At 46.2% G+C, this 17,421-nt stretch overlaps 1 protein-coding gene across 14 annotated transcripts in view; it reads right to left on the bottom strand.

Moving 5' to 3' along the window:
* The window catches only part of EPB41L4B (erythrocyte membrane protein band 4.1 like 4B), a 131,919-nt gene that overhangs the window by 71,645 nt on the left and 42,853 nt on the right, over positions 1 to 17,421 (bottom strand). For all 14 annotated transcript variants that reach the window (XM_086683658.1, XM_086683656.1, XM_086683655.1 and 11 more), the window contains exons 3-7: positions 9,863 to 9,905; positions 8,938 to 9,016; positions 6,954 to 6,998; positions 5,074 to 5,126; positions 81 to 201 (exon numbers count right to left, since the gene is read on the bottom strand). In XM_086683658.1, the coding sequence (XP_086539784.1) occupies positions 81 to 201; positions 5,074 to 5,126; positions 6,954 to 6,998; positions 8,938 to 9,016; positions 9,863 to 9,905 (341 nt within the window). The remainder of the gene's footprint in view (positions 1 to 80; positions 202 to 5,073; positions 5,127 to 6,953; positions 6,999 to 8,937; positions 9,017 to 9,862; positions 9,906 to 17,421) is intronic.

The raw sequence follows: 17,421 nt of genomic DNA on the forward strand, positions 1-17,421 counted from the left end.
ACTGGCACATCTGAGTCCGAGAGACGCTGACACATCACAAAATAAATATATCAGAACGCTAGACGGTAGCATCAAGGTACCTGCACTCTTTCCATCTCTGGAAGATATCAAATTCCATCGCTTCTGTCTGATTTGGAATGAACCGAAACTCAGACACAAGCTCTGGCGTGTGTTCTGGAAGCTCACACTCCCCCAGCTCCGCTGCGAGTTTCATAAAAGGGAGGAAAACAGGAGACATTGAATGCTTTCAGTTATTGCTGCAACCAGGTCCAAAGGCAGTTGGCACGATTACAGAGCACAGGTACCCCCACATGCAGAACTCCCTGCTTTCAGGAGGGCTCAACTCCCACCTGGTGCCCCCAAGTGTACGTTCAGAACCCCCAAGAATCACCCCAATGCCCTCCCTATCGGGCAAAACACCATTATCTCAGTTATTACCGTCTTTCTCTCCACTATTCCCCCATACCCAAGGAGGCCCAGATTATATTTCCCCCACGAAGTGGTCGAGCCCAGATCTGCAATAAAAGGCAATTGCAGGGAAGGAGGACCTGCCCAGAAACATCTAACAGGGCTCTCGCTACGTGGTGGGTCGGAGCAGCACTCCGAGTCTGCAGTGCTAGAGAGGACCAATCAAGAATTCAGTGCATGTAGAATCTAGGGGAAAATATGCCAGGAGGGAGAGGGAAGGAGGGAGGGGGGAGGGAGGGAGGGAAGGAAGGAGGGGGTGGGGGAGGGGGGGACAAGGCTGCAGGAGCAGCTGCGGCAACTCAGCCAGAACAGGGAGGAAGACGAAGACGGCTGTGCAGAGAGGAGCAGCCACGTGAGCAGTCTCCGCAAAAAGGCCCCAAGTGTCCCACACGCTAGTTGCTCTCTGGCCGAGGACCCCACAGAATGAAGGGCCCAGGACAGAGGGGGCCCCGTGCCTCCAAGGCACAGATGAGAAAATCCACTCCCCCCACCCGGGACCCCCACCCCTGCAGCTCCAGGGAACAGACCCCAGAACAGAAAGGAACCCTCCAGAGGTTTCTCTAATACCCTGCCACACAAAGCCTGGTCCAGCATCAGCACCATCTGGGAGCCTGCTCGTAACGCAGACTTTGAGGCTCCACTGCAGACCTCCTGAAGCAAAACCTGCCTTCTCACCAGATGCCCAGCTGACTGGCACACAGGCTGCTTTGAAAAGCACGGATCTACAACACTGGTTTTCCAACTTATGTTGGAAATGTAAGGCTCGCTAAAACACACACTGTGGCACCCCACCCTCCAAGATTCTGATCCCACAGGTCTGGAATAAGGCCTGAGAATCTGCATTTCTAACAAGCTCCCAGATGCTGCTGCTATAGCTGACCCAGGAACACACTTTGAGAAACACTGCTTAACACAAGAAATCCTACAACTGATTGGCCAGCGTGTGTTGCTAATAGCAACTCACTAAGTACCCAGCAGTCTTTTCTAATCCCAGAGCCCAGCTTCCAGGAGGGACTCCAAGTAGCTTGCAGAAGCAGATGAAACTTTTCTGTCCATACAGACAAAGCAACTACCCAACTCAGCGGGGTGGTGGGAGGGCTGTAAGAGGCAATGCCTGACACAGGGTGGGGACCTGCTGAGTGCTTCCTCACCTGACCCAAGCCCTCCATTTGCAACTCTCAAGTGGACGGCCCCCCGAAGACCACCAGGGTGGCCTGGATCAGGGCGTGCAGCTACTTAGTACCTTGGGCAAAGTCACAGATGCTCTAGAAATATTCACCCAGAGAAGGTAAAAGGGCTAGGCTCCCAAGGCCGCCACTGACCAATAACCAAGAGCTCACTCTGAAACCAGAGACCTGGCGAGGCTAGAGGAGCAGTCTGGGGAGAGATCTCCTTCACATGAACCACCCTTCTGCTGCACCCGTGGGCCAAAGTGAGGCAACAAATCCCTGGGCTGAGCAGTGTGTCTGGCGAGACCACTAACATCATCAAGCACAGGAAGGAGAAGCCAGACAGTGATAAGGTTTCCCCGAGACCGGGAAAGGGGGCCAGTATCCTCCTCACTGTTCCTGGATTACAACAGGCCCAAGCGATGCCTGTACATAGATTCTGAGATAGCACGCCTGCCTTCCAAGAGGCAGAACGACACTTCTCTGCCTGAGTTCTGGCCGTGGAGGGTGCAGAGGGTGGCAGTCACAGCTCAGACACAGGAGGGCCGGAATCCGCACTCTGCTGTACACTGTCTGTGCTACCTGGGCAAGTCACTTAACCACTCTCCGTCTCTGATGCCCCATCGGTAAAATGAGAGCTGCTGCAAGGACGAAAGAAGATCGTGTCCCGTTCTCCTCACTCTCATTCTTTTTGCCTGGATTCACCTTCAAATCTATCATAAAACTAGTCCCCCAAAGGGCACCGCCTTCACTCGGGGCCGCAACTCTGGAGGGGCACCATTAATTTAAGGACGATCACAGCAAGAACATGTCTTCAAGGCTCAAGCAAGGGAGGAAACACACCCTCCATTTTACTGAAACCTGAGATGCTCCAGTGATCTCGATGTTCTGACGCAAGCTGGCTCCACTGTAATTCAACTAGAAAGTAGGCTGTGGCACTTTCCGATGGGATGTGGGGAGAAGGGGCCACGGAGGGACAATGTAACAAGAACTTCCCCACTTGTTCCCCACTTCAGACTTTTCATTTGTACTTGAGATAATGACTGCATCTTAAATTACATGATGTTGTAGTTCCAACTCAAAGGGGTAATTTCCCCAAGAAAGGCTCACAGATAGCTGATCTCATTCACATCTGCCTTGGCCCTGGAGCAAGGCAAATGGTTCTACCAGAGCTGGACTTTGTGAGTGTGGTGATGCCTTCATCACACGGCGGGAAGTGGGGCAGGGGATGGGAGTGGGGAAATATGGTGATATATGTGCCTTATGCTCTAGTCGTTCAGGACCAGTGATCGATGGCCCCAGGTCTGACAGGGATGTGACTTCATCCCATTTAACCACAACCTGATGTCTACTGCTGGGCCACCAAGCCAAAGGGTATAACCTCCTGGAGCCTCAGAAACTCTAGAGCGGATGCTGCTTGGCCAGCTGGTGAGATCTGTACCTGGCCAAAATGGAGAGCAGACTTCCATGTTCCCCAAGCCGTTACAGATCCCTATAGCACTTACCACAAGGACTGTTGAATCAGGAAAATGTAGATGTGAAGCACTTAGCATTGTATTTGGCACAGGTATTTAGAGATGACAAGACTGTCACCTCTACCACCTATGGTTTCAGACCTCATGGGCAGGCTCCCCCTTCAACCAAAGTCTTTGAAGGGCCTCTCCAACTCTAATGGATTCATTCTATACTTACTGAGCACCTACTATATGCAAGCCCCCATTAAAGAATAAGAATTAAAAAGTGACTAAGGAACAGAAGTGTCTTGCTGTCATTAAAAACCATCTTCTTTGGGGCGCCTGGGTGGCGCAGTCAGTTAAGCGTCCGACTTCAGCCAGGTCACGATCTCACGGTCCGTGAGTTCGAGCCCCATGTCGGGCTCTGGGCTGATGGCTCAGAGCCTGGAACCTGTTTCCGATTCTGTGTCTCCCTCTCTCTCTGCCCCTCCCCCGTTCATGCTCTGTCTCTCTCTGTCCCAAAAATAAATAAATGTTGAAAAAAAAAAAAGAAAAAAAAAAAACCATCTTCATGACAAAATACAAGAACTAAAAATACGAAGTAGAAAATCATATTAAAAATTGTACATGACTGATCAGAATTACATTTTAAAAACTGCATCCAACTCATAGAAACCCTGATTGCGGATGGCAGGATGATGGGTTCCTTCCTTCCTTCTACTTGTCTTGACTATTGTGCTGCTCTCCTGATACTCTATAATAAATGTGTGCTGATTTCAGAATTTGAAGACTTAGATCAACTTTTAAAAATTGGGAAATACAAAAGTTGGAAGCCAAATCTTATGGTGTTCAAAATTAATTAGTAATTATGAATGAATACATCATAATTCATTATCCCAGAGAAACTGATGAACACACTGGTAAAATGAATCCACAACATATGCCTATGTGATGTACTGATAACATTCCTTATGTGCAGCTACACGTTAGTGTCTTCTTAATTAATGCTGAAGACTTCAGCAAGTGTTTCTTGTGCATTTTAAACTCAAATCCACCAGTGCATAATATGGAACAGTCAACACTGACAATCATGTAGGCAAACCTCCTACCATCTAACTCCTACCTATAAGCAGATGACTCCTTGTCAATGCTCGTGGCCTGACCTCTCTGACGGAGCCAGATCTGCACGCTCAAGAAGCTACCAGAGGTCCCACTGGCACCTCTCAGCCAAGAGGTCCTACGTAGATGATCTCCTCCCTTGCAGCCAATTCTAACCATTTGTGGCTCCTGTCACTCACTCTTGGGAGCTATCTATGACTCTTGCCTGACTCCTCTCTCAACACCGATGTGTAATGACCAGGTCCTTCTCTTGTACCACTAATGTTGTTCTTTTGGGGTGTGTGTGTGTGTGTGTGTGTGTGTGTGTACCCCCTGCCCTAGAGAGTTTCCTTTTATTACTGCAACACCTTCTTACTGCACCCCCAGCCCCGGTCCTGGTCCAGTCCTACCTCCCCATCACACCCAGTGGGGCCTTTCTAAATACACACCTGACCAGGTCTGCCTCCCTCTTGAGAGCCTTCAAAGTCCTACTGCTGACAGCATGGTCATGCTCTTTAAATAGGGTTCAAGGTTGTCCACTTATCCAGGTTCTTGAACTTCTACCCTCCAACACCATTTGACTACCAGTACCCCTCTGCACTTCTCTACCTTTTGTCTTGATTCCTTCATTTGTTTTCATCCACTCCTCCCCCGAAGGGCCTTAGTCTTCCAAGCCTCCTGCAAGTCTTCCTGAGGGAACTGCACTGTACCCTGGATGTGGTTTTGCCACATCCTCATGGAACCAAAAGCCACTTGGAGACGGAGGCCATACTGTATTTATTTATACCCCCAAAGTAGGGTACTGTGCCTGGTACACAGGATAATCAATTGCTAAAACGAGAGCATAACATTAAAATGCTAATTACCACTAAAGAATAAGGTACCTTGTAGACAGAGAGCAGCTAATTCCACAGCCGTTTCATATGGGCATTTCAGTCTTGAAAAAAAGAGAGGAAATGAATTCCATATATGAACTTTTAATACTCATAAGCATACAAAATATCATTAGAGTCATTTTTCAAAAGGTAGTGCTATTTAGATAATGATTTTTCTCGGTGGTTTCTATTTCTGCTGTCCACATTAAAGAATGCAAACAAGCTGATTTCCACTCCCTATTTCCCAAAGTCAATTCTCACCATAGAGCAAAACGATACAATCTAAGTATAGTTTCTATCAACTCTGTGGGCAATTTTACTGAATTTGGCAAGAATGGGGAAGTTTGGGAAATAGAATGAAAAGCCTTCCCTCTGCCTTAGGATTTTGAAACTTACTTGATAGAGTACATGCGCCTTTTCAAGCTGTCTGAACTCTTTCTTGAAACCAGGTCATAATGTTAAAAATAAACAGACAGACACAATATCTAATACTGCCAGGACAGCTGGATACACTCAAGCGTTCTAAGAAGTATAACTGAGGCGTAGCCACAGAGGCATATTACCACGCCTCCAATCACTGATCTCATTCATACTTGATATTACAAATTCAGTTAGAAAAATAATAATGACATACATTAGTACAGCACTTCATAGTTTTTAAAGCCTTTTCAAATATACTATCAAATTTGGTCAATGCGTGGACTTTATGAACCGCTAAGGTAAGTGCTCCCCCATCCCCCATTTCAGAGACGAGGAACTCAGTGACCAAGTGTCTTGCTCAAGGTCACCCAGCTGGGAGCAGGCAGTGCTGGACCAGAAGGCCATTACACCTGGAAGTACCGTCAATCTGGCCGAAGTGCGCGTAAACTGCAAAGCACTGTATAAATGTAAGACGTCGCCATTAATATTTTTCCAAACTGAAGACAATTACGGGAATTAAGAGGCCTTTAGTACGAGGAGCACAGTATGCAGAGAGAAAGAGAGAAAGATAAAAATACACACACACTCATAATACACACTGAGATTTGTATTGCATGGCTGAATAAGGCAAATGTATACACTGTACAATCTACTTGTGCTGTCATATAGATTCCACTAAGGTTTTGAAAGCCTACGTGCGATTCAGAGTTTGCAAATTCGGAAATCACTTTTCAAATTTCTTTCAGGTTGTATTCAAAATCAAAATGTGTTCTCATCAACGTCAGGTATCGCTTTTTAGACTTGGCAGAGTCTTCATTTTTCACGTAATAGAAAATAGTCGATACGTATGCTGAGAAATGACACAACTGTGAAGGCTATGACCACTGAAATTTTGTTATCTTTAAAATAAATACTGCACGCGAGACCAACCATGTCAATGCCAATGCTTCTTGGGCTCAACAATCACTGTAGCCAGAGGTCTGGTATTGAAAAACCATTTTTAAGAAGGGGAAAAGGAAATGAGATGAGATGTCTAAACCTCCTATCAGAATCAAAACGTAACCTCTTTACGTTGCTTAAATGCAGATGGTGATGAATGAGACTTCTGACTCTCCAAATACTTGTAAGTGTATACATACTAATAACGTATCTTGCTTGCAAATACGACAAAAGCCATTATGAATGGGGCAGTGATGTGATCAGGGAGGAAAGTATTCCCAAATGCACATCACTTAAGATATTAAATGCTCTTGGAAATGCTTCAAGCCATATAGTAATCATTTAAAATAAGATGATGATGATGACAGCGATACAAGGATTAGACTCACTTTACAATGCCTGGTGTACTTTTTTTGAATTTTGAAAAGGGAACAAGGGTAAAAGAGTTAAAACAACAACAACAACAACAGTGATTTAGAAATACACTATGATCTATCCCGGGTTAAGAGTTAGAACAAAAACATACTTACTTTCCTGAAAGAATGTCATGCCTGAGTTGTAAAACAAACAGGTACCTGACAAACATACAGAAAAGTCAACAGAGGCATACTCTTTTCCAACCACTTCCAATCCCCAACTTCCCATCACAAATCCCGCCCCGCACACAGCCCAGAATTCTGCATTGTAACAAGGAGTCCGAATCAAATGAGGACGTTGGTGGAAGCATCTCCTCCTGAGTCTCCAGGAAGACATCCCAGAACCTAGCTAGGCAGGGGAGTGCATGTACAGGGTTCGCAAGATACTTGGGGGATGGAACGTGAAACACACTCTACAGTCCAATGATGGCCTCGGCAGCACCCTTGGAGCTTGAGAAGAGAGCTCAAACGCAGGCATGCAACGTGTCCAATCAGACAGACAGGGAGGAGCCACTGGACTTGGCCCTCAGCCAGTCCCACCAGCAGATTCCGGGAAGAGTGCAGCTGCTGGTATCAGAAAGTTTACAGCTGACCGTAGTTAGCAACTGCTTGAGGCTTTTTTCTGATGCAGGTTAACTGCAGACTCTGTCTTTTAAAAAAAAACAAGCATACATGCACTCATGCGTGCACACACACACGCATGCAAAACAAAAATCCTGGAACTGGGCTGCAGCGGGTTATGGGGTAATGAGAAATGGGGAGAGGAGGCAGCAAATAACACAAGTGGAGTTCACCTAAGTAAAAAAAAAAAAATTAAGTGTTTTTGCTTAACTGTTTTTTTTTTTTCTTTTTTACCAGGAGGACGTGGGCAACAGAGCCACTTATAGTGCTTTGTAAAAGCCAAAGCTACCCACGCTCTGCTCCATACCTATGGAATCAGTCTTACATGCAAGAGTGGTCCCCAGGAATGTGATTTGCTCAAAAGCTTCCTAGGTGTTTCTGATTCACACAACCCTGGTTAAGAATCAATAGCTTGGATGATGGCTAGAAGGAGCACGTTTCATAAAGGACTCTGAAGAGGAACTCTAGAATAATCTACTTGAACTTTGAAAACAATGCAGATAGTCACTCTCTGTTGGAATGGATACAGGAGAATGTGAGTGACCCAGAGATCAAAGGATCGGGGAGCTGAAGGTTCTAGTATATTCTAGACTGTTCCTGCTTCTGACAGCTGCTTAACCACCACTGAACTGAGTACTCGCATCAAGGAGAGAACACACGGTGCTGAATACCGTGCAGAATACAGCCAGAACTTGCAATTCCTATAGGAAAACCTAACCGTGGAAGCCCAGTAGGCCTGTCCAGGGCAGGGAATGGTGATAAGCAGTCTTTAAAGTGTTAGTCAGGTGGTCATCTCCAGGTGAGTGGCCACCACCAGGGGCTGACATGTCGTCACTACTGCCGGTCACACAAATGACAAGGGGGTTCTGGGGACATTCAAAGCAGCCGAAGGTTGGGTAGAGGATCTTGCTGACAGAGGAGTGGCTAGAGAGAAATGCCATACTTAAAATGTTTTTAAAGCCTCTTTTGCTTCAACACTGTTTCTGAAGTTGGAGGGGCAGACACTCGTGGGCACACCTTAAAAGAAAGTCAATGGGGCTGAAAGATGACATGAAGGGATTCCAACAACTTTGATATTGTAGCAATCAAGGGAACATTGCGCAGCCCCTTAAAAAAAATAAGATGGCGTTTTGGGACTGAGAAATGCTCTTCTAATACCTGCCTTCCCTTTTTGTACCTGAGACAAAAATAAAGTGCCTTGGAACGAGTAACCAGTTTATCCCACAGCCCCACAAAACAGAAATGTGATCGGAAAATAAATCTTTTAATTTTGATTCACTGGGAAAAAGGTCAAACTAAGCCAAGGGTAGATTTTCAACAGAATACAGGGATAAGCACAAGGGAAATACGAATAGCTCTTGCTCAGCATATAAAGTCAGCAGAGAGAAGAGCAGGCAGACCCCAAATTTAGAGGACCCATAAGTTATAAGGTAAGTACTACAGTGGAGAGGGGGTCATGTTCTGCATCTGGTCCTACCTTGTAAACTCTTCACGAAGGTTGTTCGGTTCCGAAGAATAATATTTAACTCGAAAGTGCAAAGCATAAGCAGGTCCAACTGAACATAGGGAGATGGAACATTGAAGATGTTTTTCCCCAGTTTTGAAGATCACAGAATGGACAAAAGGAAACACATGTTACATCTAGTAATACATTCACTGCTACCGGAAGGGCACAAAGGGACATACACAGCTAGAGAGTTCTTTTCAATCCTTTCATTTGGAAGACTAAAATGTACTTTTGCATTGACAAAGACGGCTTAGCTAGTAACTTATTCTGGAATAAAACCCTAACCATGTAGATGAATTACTAAGAGCTGACATTTTACTTTCACCCAATTGCCAAGATATTCCAAACAGATACTAACTTTTTACAAAATACTAAGTGGGCTAAAGGAAAGTGACATATAAACAGCAAGGGTTCCGTAATCCAAAAATACAGTAAGAACACTTTAAAGTATTACACTTTTTAAAAATTACCCATGCATAAATAACACTGAAGAAATGCGGTTACTGCACCCGTAAAACCAGAGAGCTGGACCAGACTGTCAAAAACTCCTGCTTTCCCATTCTCTGAGTCTACTTTTACAACTCATTAGAAAATGAATATAATAGGCGTAAAGTCATGCTTGTGAAGAGCATATTAATCAGTTCTCATTGGCAGGGGTGCCTGATTTCAAATGAGAGCATAGTCTGTTTTTTAATATCTACCGAAAACTCTTATCCAAATTTTAAACTCTAACATTTGGCCAGCCTTAAGAAATGAAAAATCATTCATTTAAAACTGAACCTATTTTAAAACGCTCCCAAGTTCTGATGAAAACATAATACCTCAAAACACTGGCAAAGGAGTTTTACTCTCTGATAAAAGAAATAAGTGAGTAGGCTAAGTTCTGCTTACTTACTTTTCATCTGCTTTTTTATGGGTTTGGAATGGTCCAGCCAGTGCTGAAAGAAAGAAAAAGTTTCTTTAGGAATAGTTCATCAGCAAGACCATATAGAGCCCACATTTACCCTCCTCTATAAACCTTAGTAATTCTCCCCATAAAACCAGGCAATGGACCAGATCAGGGTTCTGAGGTTGGGGATCTGCAAACTGCTTGGGATGGTATTTAAAAAAAAAAAATCTGTGCTTATGCACATTAAGTACATTTTTTTCTTGGGAAAGTTAGCTTTTCAAAGAGGTGTCTCTTTTTCAAAGAGCTGTAACTAACTGATCTTTGAAGGCTCTTCTAGTCTGAAGAGCTGAATTTCTCAAATCACGCTCAAACTTCGGCAACTATCCCAAGTCACCATCAGTATAGTAAAGACCACGAGCCACACTGCCAGGAATCTCTGATCACGCATGGGTCTTGTAGCTTTGTCGTTTTCAATGCTAAAATTGTAAAGCCAAAATTCACGACCCCCAAGGAAGATGGGAAGGCAGGCAGGGATTTGCCAGAGATAACTGTGCTCTGGTCAGTGAGGACATTCCAACTTCCTCTCATTTTCATCAGAAAAACACTTGGGTCCTATCTACCACCCCCAGGAAATCGCAAAACCATTTCTCTCATACGCAAGTTTCTCTATAATGTCTCTGTTGTTGATACTACAGTTCTGACGAGACTCAGCAGCTTGACTTCCATGGAAAACAGCATTTAGGACCATTATGCTTCTGGCCTCTGCCCTTGGAGGGCAGGGATGGTGCACTTCGATCACTTCCGTTTCCCATGCCAGGCTCCGAGCATGGAACCCAGCATTCCCATATTAGATTCTTAAGAAATAAATACATGCTTGATGTAACTTTTTTTAAGTACGTGCCACGCCTAGCTCAGAGCCCAACACAGGGCTTGAACTCATGTCCTGGAGATCAAGATTTGAGCTGAGAACAAGGGTCAGACTCGTAACCAACTAACTAACCAGGGGCCCCTCGGTATAATTTTTTTTAATTTTTTTAATGTTTTTTTAATTTTTGAGAGAGAGAGAGGAAGAGACAGAGAGAGAGAGAGAGAGAGAGAGAAAACGTGAGTGGGGGAGGGGCAGATAGGGAGACACAGAATCTGAAGCAGTCCCCAGGCTCTGAGCTGTCAGCACAGAACCCAACACGGGGCTTGAACCAACAAACTGTGAGATCATGACCTGAACCGAGGTCGATGCGTAACAGACTAAGCCACCTAGGCATCCCTAAGGTTTATTTATTTTTGAGGGTGGGGGGAGGGGCAAAGAGAGAGAGGAGCTCAGAGGATCCAAAGCAGGCTCTGTGCTGACAGCAGCGAGCCCAATGCGGGGCTTGAACCCATGAACTAGGAGATCATGACCTGGGCCGAAGTCGGATGCTTAACCGCCTGACCACCTAGGTGTTCCTCAACATAATTTTTTTAAAAGAAGGCAAAGAGGAATTTTTCCCACCACTTCACGTCAACCCAATACACACTGAAACCTCACCATTATGGTAACATTTGGAATGACACAGCCAGAGTGGGTTTCTCATTAGCTGCTCAGAATCAGGGGCCCTTCTGCTGACTGCCAATATACTTTCAGAAGCAACTTCAACTCTGCACATTCTAATAATGAGAAAGGGTGGGGCTAAATTAGTACAGTGCACTCTACCCCTCACCAAAGAGCCCATTATGACTGTGTAGGAGGAGGGGAATAAGGAAACACAAAAGCAAATAACAGGTAAATTATAACACAATAAGCTGTGAGCAGTGCAGTGGGAGAACATGGGCTTTTGTCATTTCCACCCTCCGGCTAAGCAACCACCTAAGAAAGGAAGATCAGCACAGCAGGATGCAGATCTCAAAGGCACTCGTACAAGGTGCTTTATCTCACTGTTTACAGCTTTGAATTGGAAATGACCTAAATGTCCATCAACAAAGAAGGATTAAAAAAATGGCTCATCCACATGATGAAATACTATTCAGCCTTTAAAACTGATGGAGGCCTATTTACTGATGTGGCAAGAGACCCACAGCTCAACATTTGAAGAAAAAGAAGCCAAACAAACCAGGATCCTGTTTATGTAAAATTATTATTTTCTATTATGGTATGTCCAGAAGGATTTATAGACATTATTTTTTTGGATGTGGGGCTGTAAATGCCGTTTACTTTTTTCACTTTTCTGCACAATTTTTTACTTTTAATGACAATATTATTTTCATGGGGGTGGGTCATGTGGTCACTTCCATTAATTAATTCATTGCTTGCCCATCAGGCAGTTTGGGATGATCGGTTTGCCCTAGAAGAATTCCATATCACTGCTGCCCTCAGTCAAGCAGAAAACCTCGGACCTCAGCCCCTGGGAGGATTACAGATACAGACGTGATAAAAGTATATTTACTTTCCTGCCAGTAAGTATCACACTAATGGCTATGACTAAACTCTTTCTTCCCCTCACTATTACCCTGCAAAGAAAGTTCTCTGCAACCAGCCTTCTAATCTCATTAGCCTCAGAGGCTCACAGCTTAAAGGGGCTTGTCCCACTTCTTTCCCTCATGCCCCCTTGTATCTGGAATAGAACATGTCAAGCCCACTGTTTCCCTCCCTCCGCTGTCAAACTATGATCTTGATCTGAGTCCGACTATGTTGTTTCCTTGGCGGTGGTTTTCAACCCTGGTTGCGCACTGCGGTCACGACGCAGGTCCCACCCAAGAGCCATTAAAGAGAATCTCAGAGCATTAGTGTTTGTTAAAGGCTCCCAGCATGCCCATGAAATATTCAGTGCCGAAGTTTTCCCCTTACCCAGCAATATGTCCCTGCTGATCTCGGGGATCGTGACACACCCATGACCCCTTCTGAAAATCACCGTCAGGGCTTTGTAAAATCTCAAGCAATTTACTGGCCAAGGTTTACTGGCCAGTGGTCTATGGTTGGTGTTCACCGACAGTTCATGGCTAGTGTTCCTGCTGGACAGCAGACTGCTTTTCCCTCTGGCCATGCTGCTGAAGGAGCTCCCTTATCCATGCAGGCTGGCCCCCGTCCTTCCTGCAGAGCCACGGGGCCCTGCCAGGATGGACGCTTGTGAAAAGTCTGGGGCTCACGCATCTGGGAAAGTAATCAGAAACAGTTTCCTTTTAAAAGCTCCTTGCCCTACAAGGTTCAGATCAGGTTGCTTGCCTGCATCGGAGGTGATAAGAAACCCAGCCAGAATCCTAAAACAAGACATGATAAAACCTATCTGGTATCCAGGCAGTTCAAAATGACCTTTCTTTCCTAGCTGCAGGAGGGGACCAGACTCTGATTACTCCTATTTTATCCCACAAGACTACCTCGTGATGAATACCCAGGCACTATGGCCCCAAATGGCATTTAGTAAACCATATCCTACACTTGGCTTGGAGGCCTAAATTCAACATCAGCGAGACCTGTCTTAGATGTTCACCTGCATCCTGACCAAATATAGCCACACCGCCTGTCGGCAAAGGCCAAGGCAAATGGCTCCAGACCTCTTAACATACCATTAAACCAGTCACTGGAGACAGGCAGGTGCATTTCTAAGTTCAGAGGGCATGATATTTAACTCAAACATTCTAACAGGTGTTAGAAAGGTGGTTTCTGATCTGAATTTCTCATCCAAGTCCATCTGGCAAAACCCTTTCCATAAATCAAGATGGGAGATGATTTGGCAAAGCCCATCTGTTCTGACAGTATATCAGTTCTGGAACTCTGACATGTAAAAGGCTGGTTGTAGCACTGAGTTGTCTACAATCTATACAGAAGCACTTGAACCACAATGGCCAAGAGAAGCTCAGAGGTTGAAAAGGGCCTAAAACCTGCCTCGATGACCCCTGAGCCCTCACCATTGAGTCTGAGTGGTCAGAACTCATAGCTGGCATCCTAGTACCTGTAGATTTCTCAGCTTACAAAGAGTGTCTAGTTTGCATTTAAATTAGAGCTGGAAGGAATTTGAAGAGATAATCATATCCAAAGGATGAGAAGAGAAAGAAGGGAAAGGACACTTTTGGAGCTTACTGTGTGTGCTATGATTTATAATAAGAAATATATATTTGGTCTTAGTTTCTGGCACAGAGCTCCTAAAACCCTTGGAATTTTCTAAGCCATAAGAGCAAGAAAGGTGTTCTGACATTCATAACAAACTCCTTCCTACCATACCAGAGTTTATGTCAATGAGGTGACTTATTTTTTAAATTTTTTAACATTATTTATTTTTGAGAGAGAGAGAGAGAGAGAGAGAGAGAGTGTGTACGTGGGGGAGAGGCAGAGCAAGAGGGAGACACAGAATCTAATGCAGGCTCCAGGCTCTGAGCTGTCAGCACAGAGCCCGACATGGGACTCGAACTCACAAACTCAGATCATGACCTGTGCAGAAGCCGGATGCTCAACCCACTGAGCCACCCAGGCACCCCAATGAAGTGACTTTTGAAGAGCACCTAAGGATGGGGGCTGGTTGTCAGGGGAACCACCCACATGATTGGAGGTTGAGACTTACAGTCTCACCGTGCTGACCTCTGGGGAGGGGGGAGGGGGCAGGGGCCTGGAGGTTGAATCAATCACCAATGGCCAATATTTAATCAATCGTGCCCTTGTAATAAAGCCTCCATGAAAACTCAACTTGGAGAGCTTCCAGGCTGGTACATACAGAGAGACCTGGAGAGGGACAGATGCCCAGGGAAGGCGCGGAAGCTTTGCACAGCCCTCCTCACCCTATACTTGCTCTATTCATCTCTTCTGTCTGGCTCTTCCTGAGTTACCTCTTTTATAACAGACTGGCGATCTAGTCAGTAAAATGCTTCTGAGTTCTGCCACCTGTCCTAGAAAATTAACTGAACCAAGAGGGGTCATGGGGACCTCCCATCGACACTGCAAAAGCACAGGTTACAATCTGGACATGTGATTGGCATCTGAATTATGGGGTGGGAAACAGTGTTGGAGGACTGAGCCCTCAGCCTGTGGGATCTGAGGCTATCTGCAGGTAGAGAGCGTCAGAATTAATTGCTCGGTGGTGTTGGAAGAAACACACGTTGGACTGTGTCATGTCCATCACTCTCGCTCAGGCCTCAGAGCCGATGAAGGTGACTGTGCACAGGGCAAGGTGTCTGGGATCACGGTGTAGGTGAGGCAGAGGCAGGATCAGAAATCAGGCTGTGGCAGCATCCATGGTTCTGGGTCCATACCACACACCAGCTTGAAGTGCCTCCTCCGCTTAAGGCGGGATCTCCCCTTCTCATCCAGGATGGAGCCCTGTAACCTCACTTACACCAGCTACTTGAGGTTTCCTTGGGAATTAATCTAAATCAACTGCAGAGACCCCTTTATCAATAGCTTTCCATTCAGCATCAATATGCATGTGGGCAGGAAAACCCTCCCCCTGTCAGCTTTCAGAGACAGGCTGCGGGGAGACCTGTGGCATTTCTTGAGGTGTTCCACACTTTTTTGTACTAAAATAGGAGGAGGCAGAAGATCAGAGCTTGAGTGCCAGCTCTGCCAGTCACCTGGTGTGTGGCCATAAGCAAGACCCCTGAGACTGTTTCCTCATCTGTGCACTGAGCTGTCCCCTTGACACACTGAAGAATCCACTGAGTGGCTGTGGAACCATTGAAATGGAAGGGTTTCCTGTCTCTTATAGTAACATACCCCACTATTAGTGTTTCCTGAGAGTACTTCCCTCCAGGTACATCTGAAACGGTAGGAAAGCTCAGTGGCGTCCCCACAGAAGGCACATGTGACGCCAGAGTGAAGCCGCAACAGCCCCATTAGCACCCAATGATCCTCTCGGCAGCCACCATATCCGTGTCAACCTCACCTTGCAGCCCTGGGCCTCTTATTACCCATCCACACGATTCTAGGCTGCAAAGACCAGAGGAAAAACATCTCACAAGTCTGGAGACAAAGGCCAAAAATCACCTTTTTGGGATTCCTTGCTGCAAAGCTTACCACCATAAAATGCTCCCTTTTCATGTTGGGAGGGGCTCTGGAAGGGACTTGAACTGGCCGCATCCCCCAGAACACCACCCCTATGGCCACACACCTGCCCCCAGGGTCGGGAGGGAGGCTCCTGATTGGTGGGGCTGGTATGACCCCTGCCCCAGATCCCTGCCATACCTCTCCCCTCTGACTCCTCATTGGGCTCCTCACTGATACTCAGGCACTCCCTCTCCAGGCTCCCAGAGTGAGGACAGACCCCAATGTATTCCATGGGACCAACAAGATGGTCCGTCTCCCTCAGGAGAATGCAGCAGGCAGGGACAGTGTCCTGCCTACTTCTGCACCACAGGGACTACCGATGAATAAGCTCCAAGGCAAAGTCAGCTGAATAGCTACTGACTAAATGGGTTCCTCCGGCGGGCGCATGCACGTGGATGTGTGTGTGGATGAGATGCTACCTCGTGTAAAGGAACCAGCGTAGCCTGGTGGAAAGTGCTGGCCTGTGGAATGAGACCAGGTTCTGAATCCTGGCTCTGTCCCTCACTTTAACCTTTACAAGGTTTCTAATGAACCTCAGCTTCATCATCTGTAAAATGGGTCTGCTTTATGGCTAGTTTCACAGATGATGAATGTTAAATAAGAGTTATGTAAAGTTTTTAGGTGGATGCCTGAGCAGGAACTCAGTAAACAGCAGCAATGTGACCAGTCTGGTCCGTAAGAAAGCTGGGTGGGTGTAAGCCAGAGCCTCCTCTCTCAGAAGAAAGCTTTCATTTGTAAAAATAGAACCCCTGCCCCTGCTTTGAGCTGTGCAAAAGTGAGATCTACAGAACAAGCTCCTGGGTGGCCTTCCTGCCTTGATATGGAAAAGGGAAACAGGAGGCCCCAGCCCCAACTGCTAAAAATAGACGAGCCGATAGACTCTGACCTTGCTTCAGGGCTGGGCAGCGCACTATGGTAACCAGGCTTGGCTCTTCGCAGGGAGCTGGGGACATAAGCTGGGTCTGCAGAGAGCTGTGCCAGGAGCCCCACCACTGCCAGCCTTCTGATTTGCATGCAGGGGCAGGGTGGGGATGTCATTTCTTTCAGGAGACGCACACGGCAATAAGCCAATGGCCAAGGGGACTGTTCGCATCCCAGCCTCCATCTTGTACACCTGCCACCAACTGCTTCATCCCAGGCACCCAGAAAATTGACTCAGGGAACATTCCCAAAGGGATCACCTGAACTGCTAAATTTTCTCCCACAGGCAAGGCAGCCTTGCAGGTTCCCGCTAGCCTAAGTGCATCACCTCTGGGAGCTGTGATGACTTCTGGTCTCCCCTCAGCATGCTCAGGTAGGAAGAGGAGACCCACACTGGGGTTAGATTACAAGACTCCTTCTCCTCCATTAACTCGCTGAGCCTCTCAACCTCCCAGATGTCACCACCTCCACTCTACAGTTAGGAACAGGCTTGCAAGTACAGTGCAATTGAATACAGCACTTACCCCTCAAGTTGTAAAACCTGACTTTGAGTCTGAGGGGTACCACTCACTGAGTGCATTCATTTCACCATCCACAAGACAGAAACGTTTGAAAAATAATTTCTAAGGTCACTTCTGGG

Source organism: Puma concolor, chromosome D4 (genome assembly GCF_028749965.1).
Source record: "Puma concolor isolate L17-30 chromosome D4, mPumCon1.1.hap2, whole genome shotgun sequence".
NCBI lineage: Eukaryota > Metazoa > Chordata > Mammalia > Carnivora > Felidae > Puma > Puma concolor.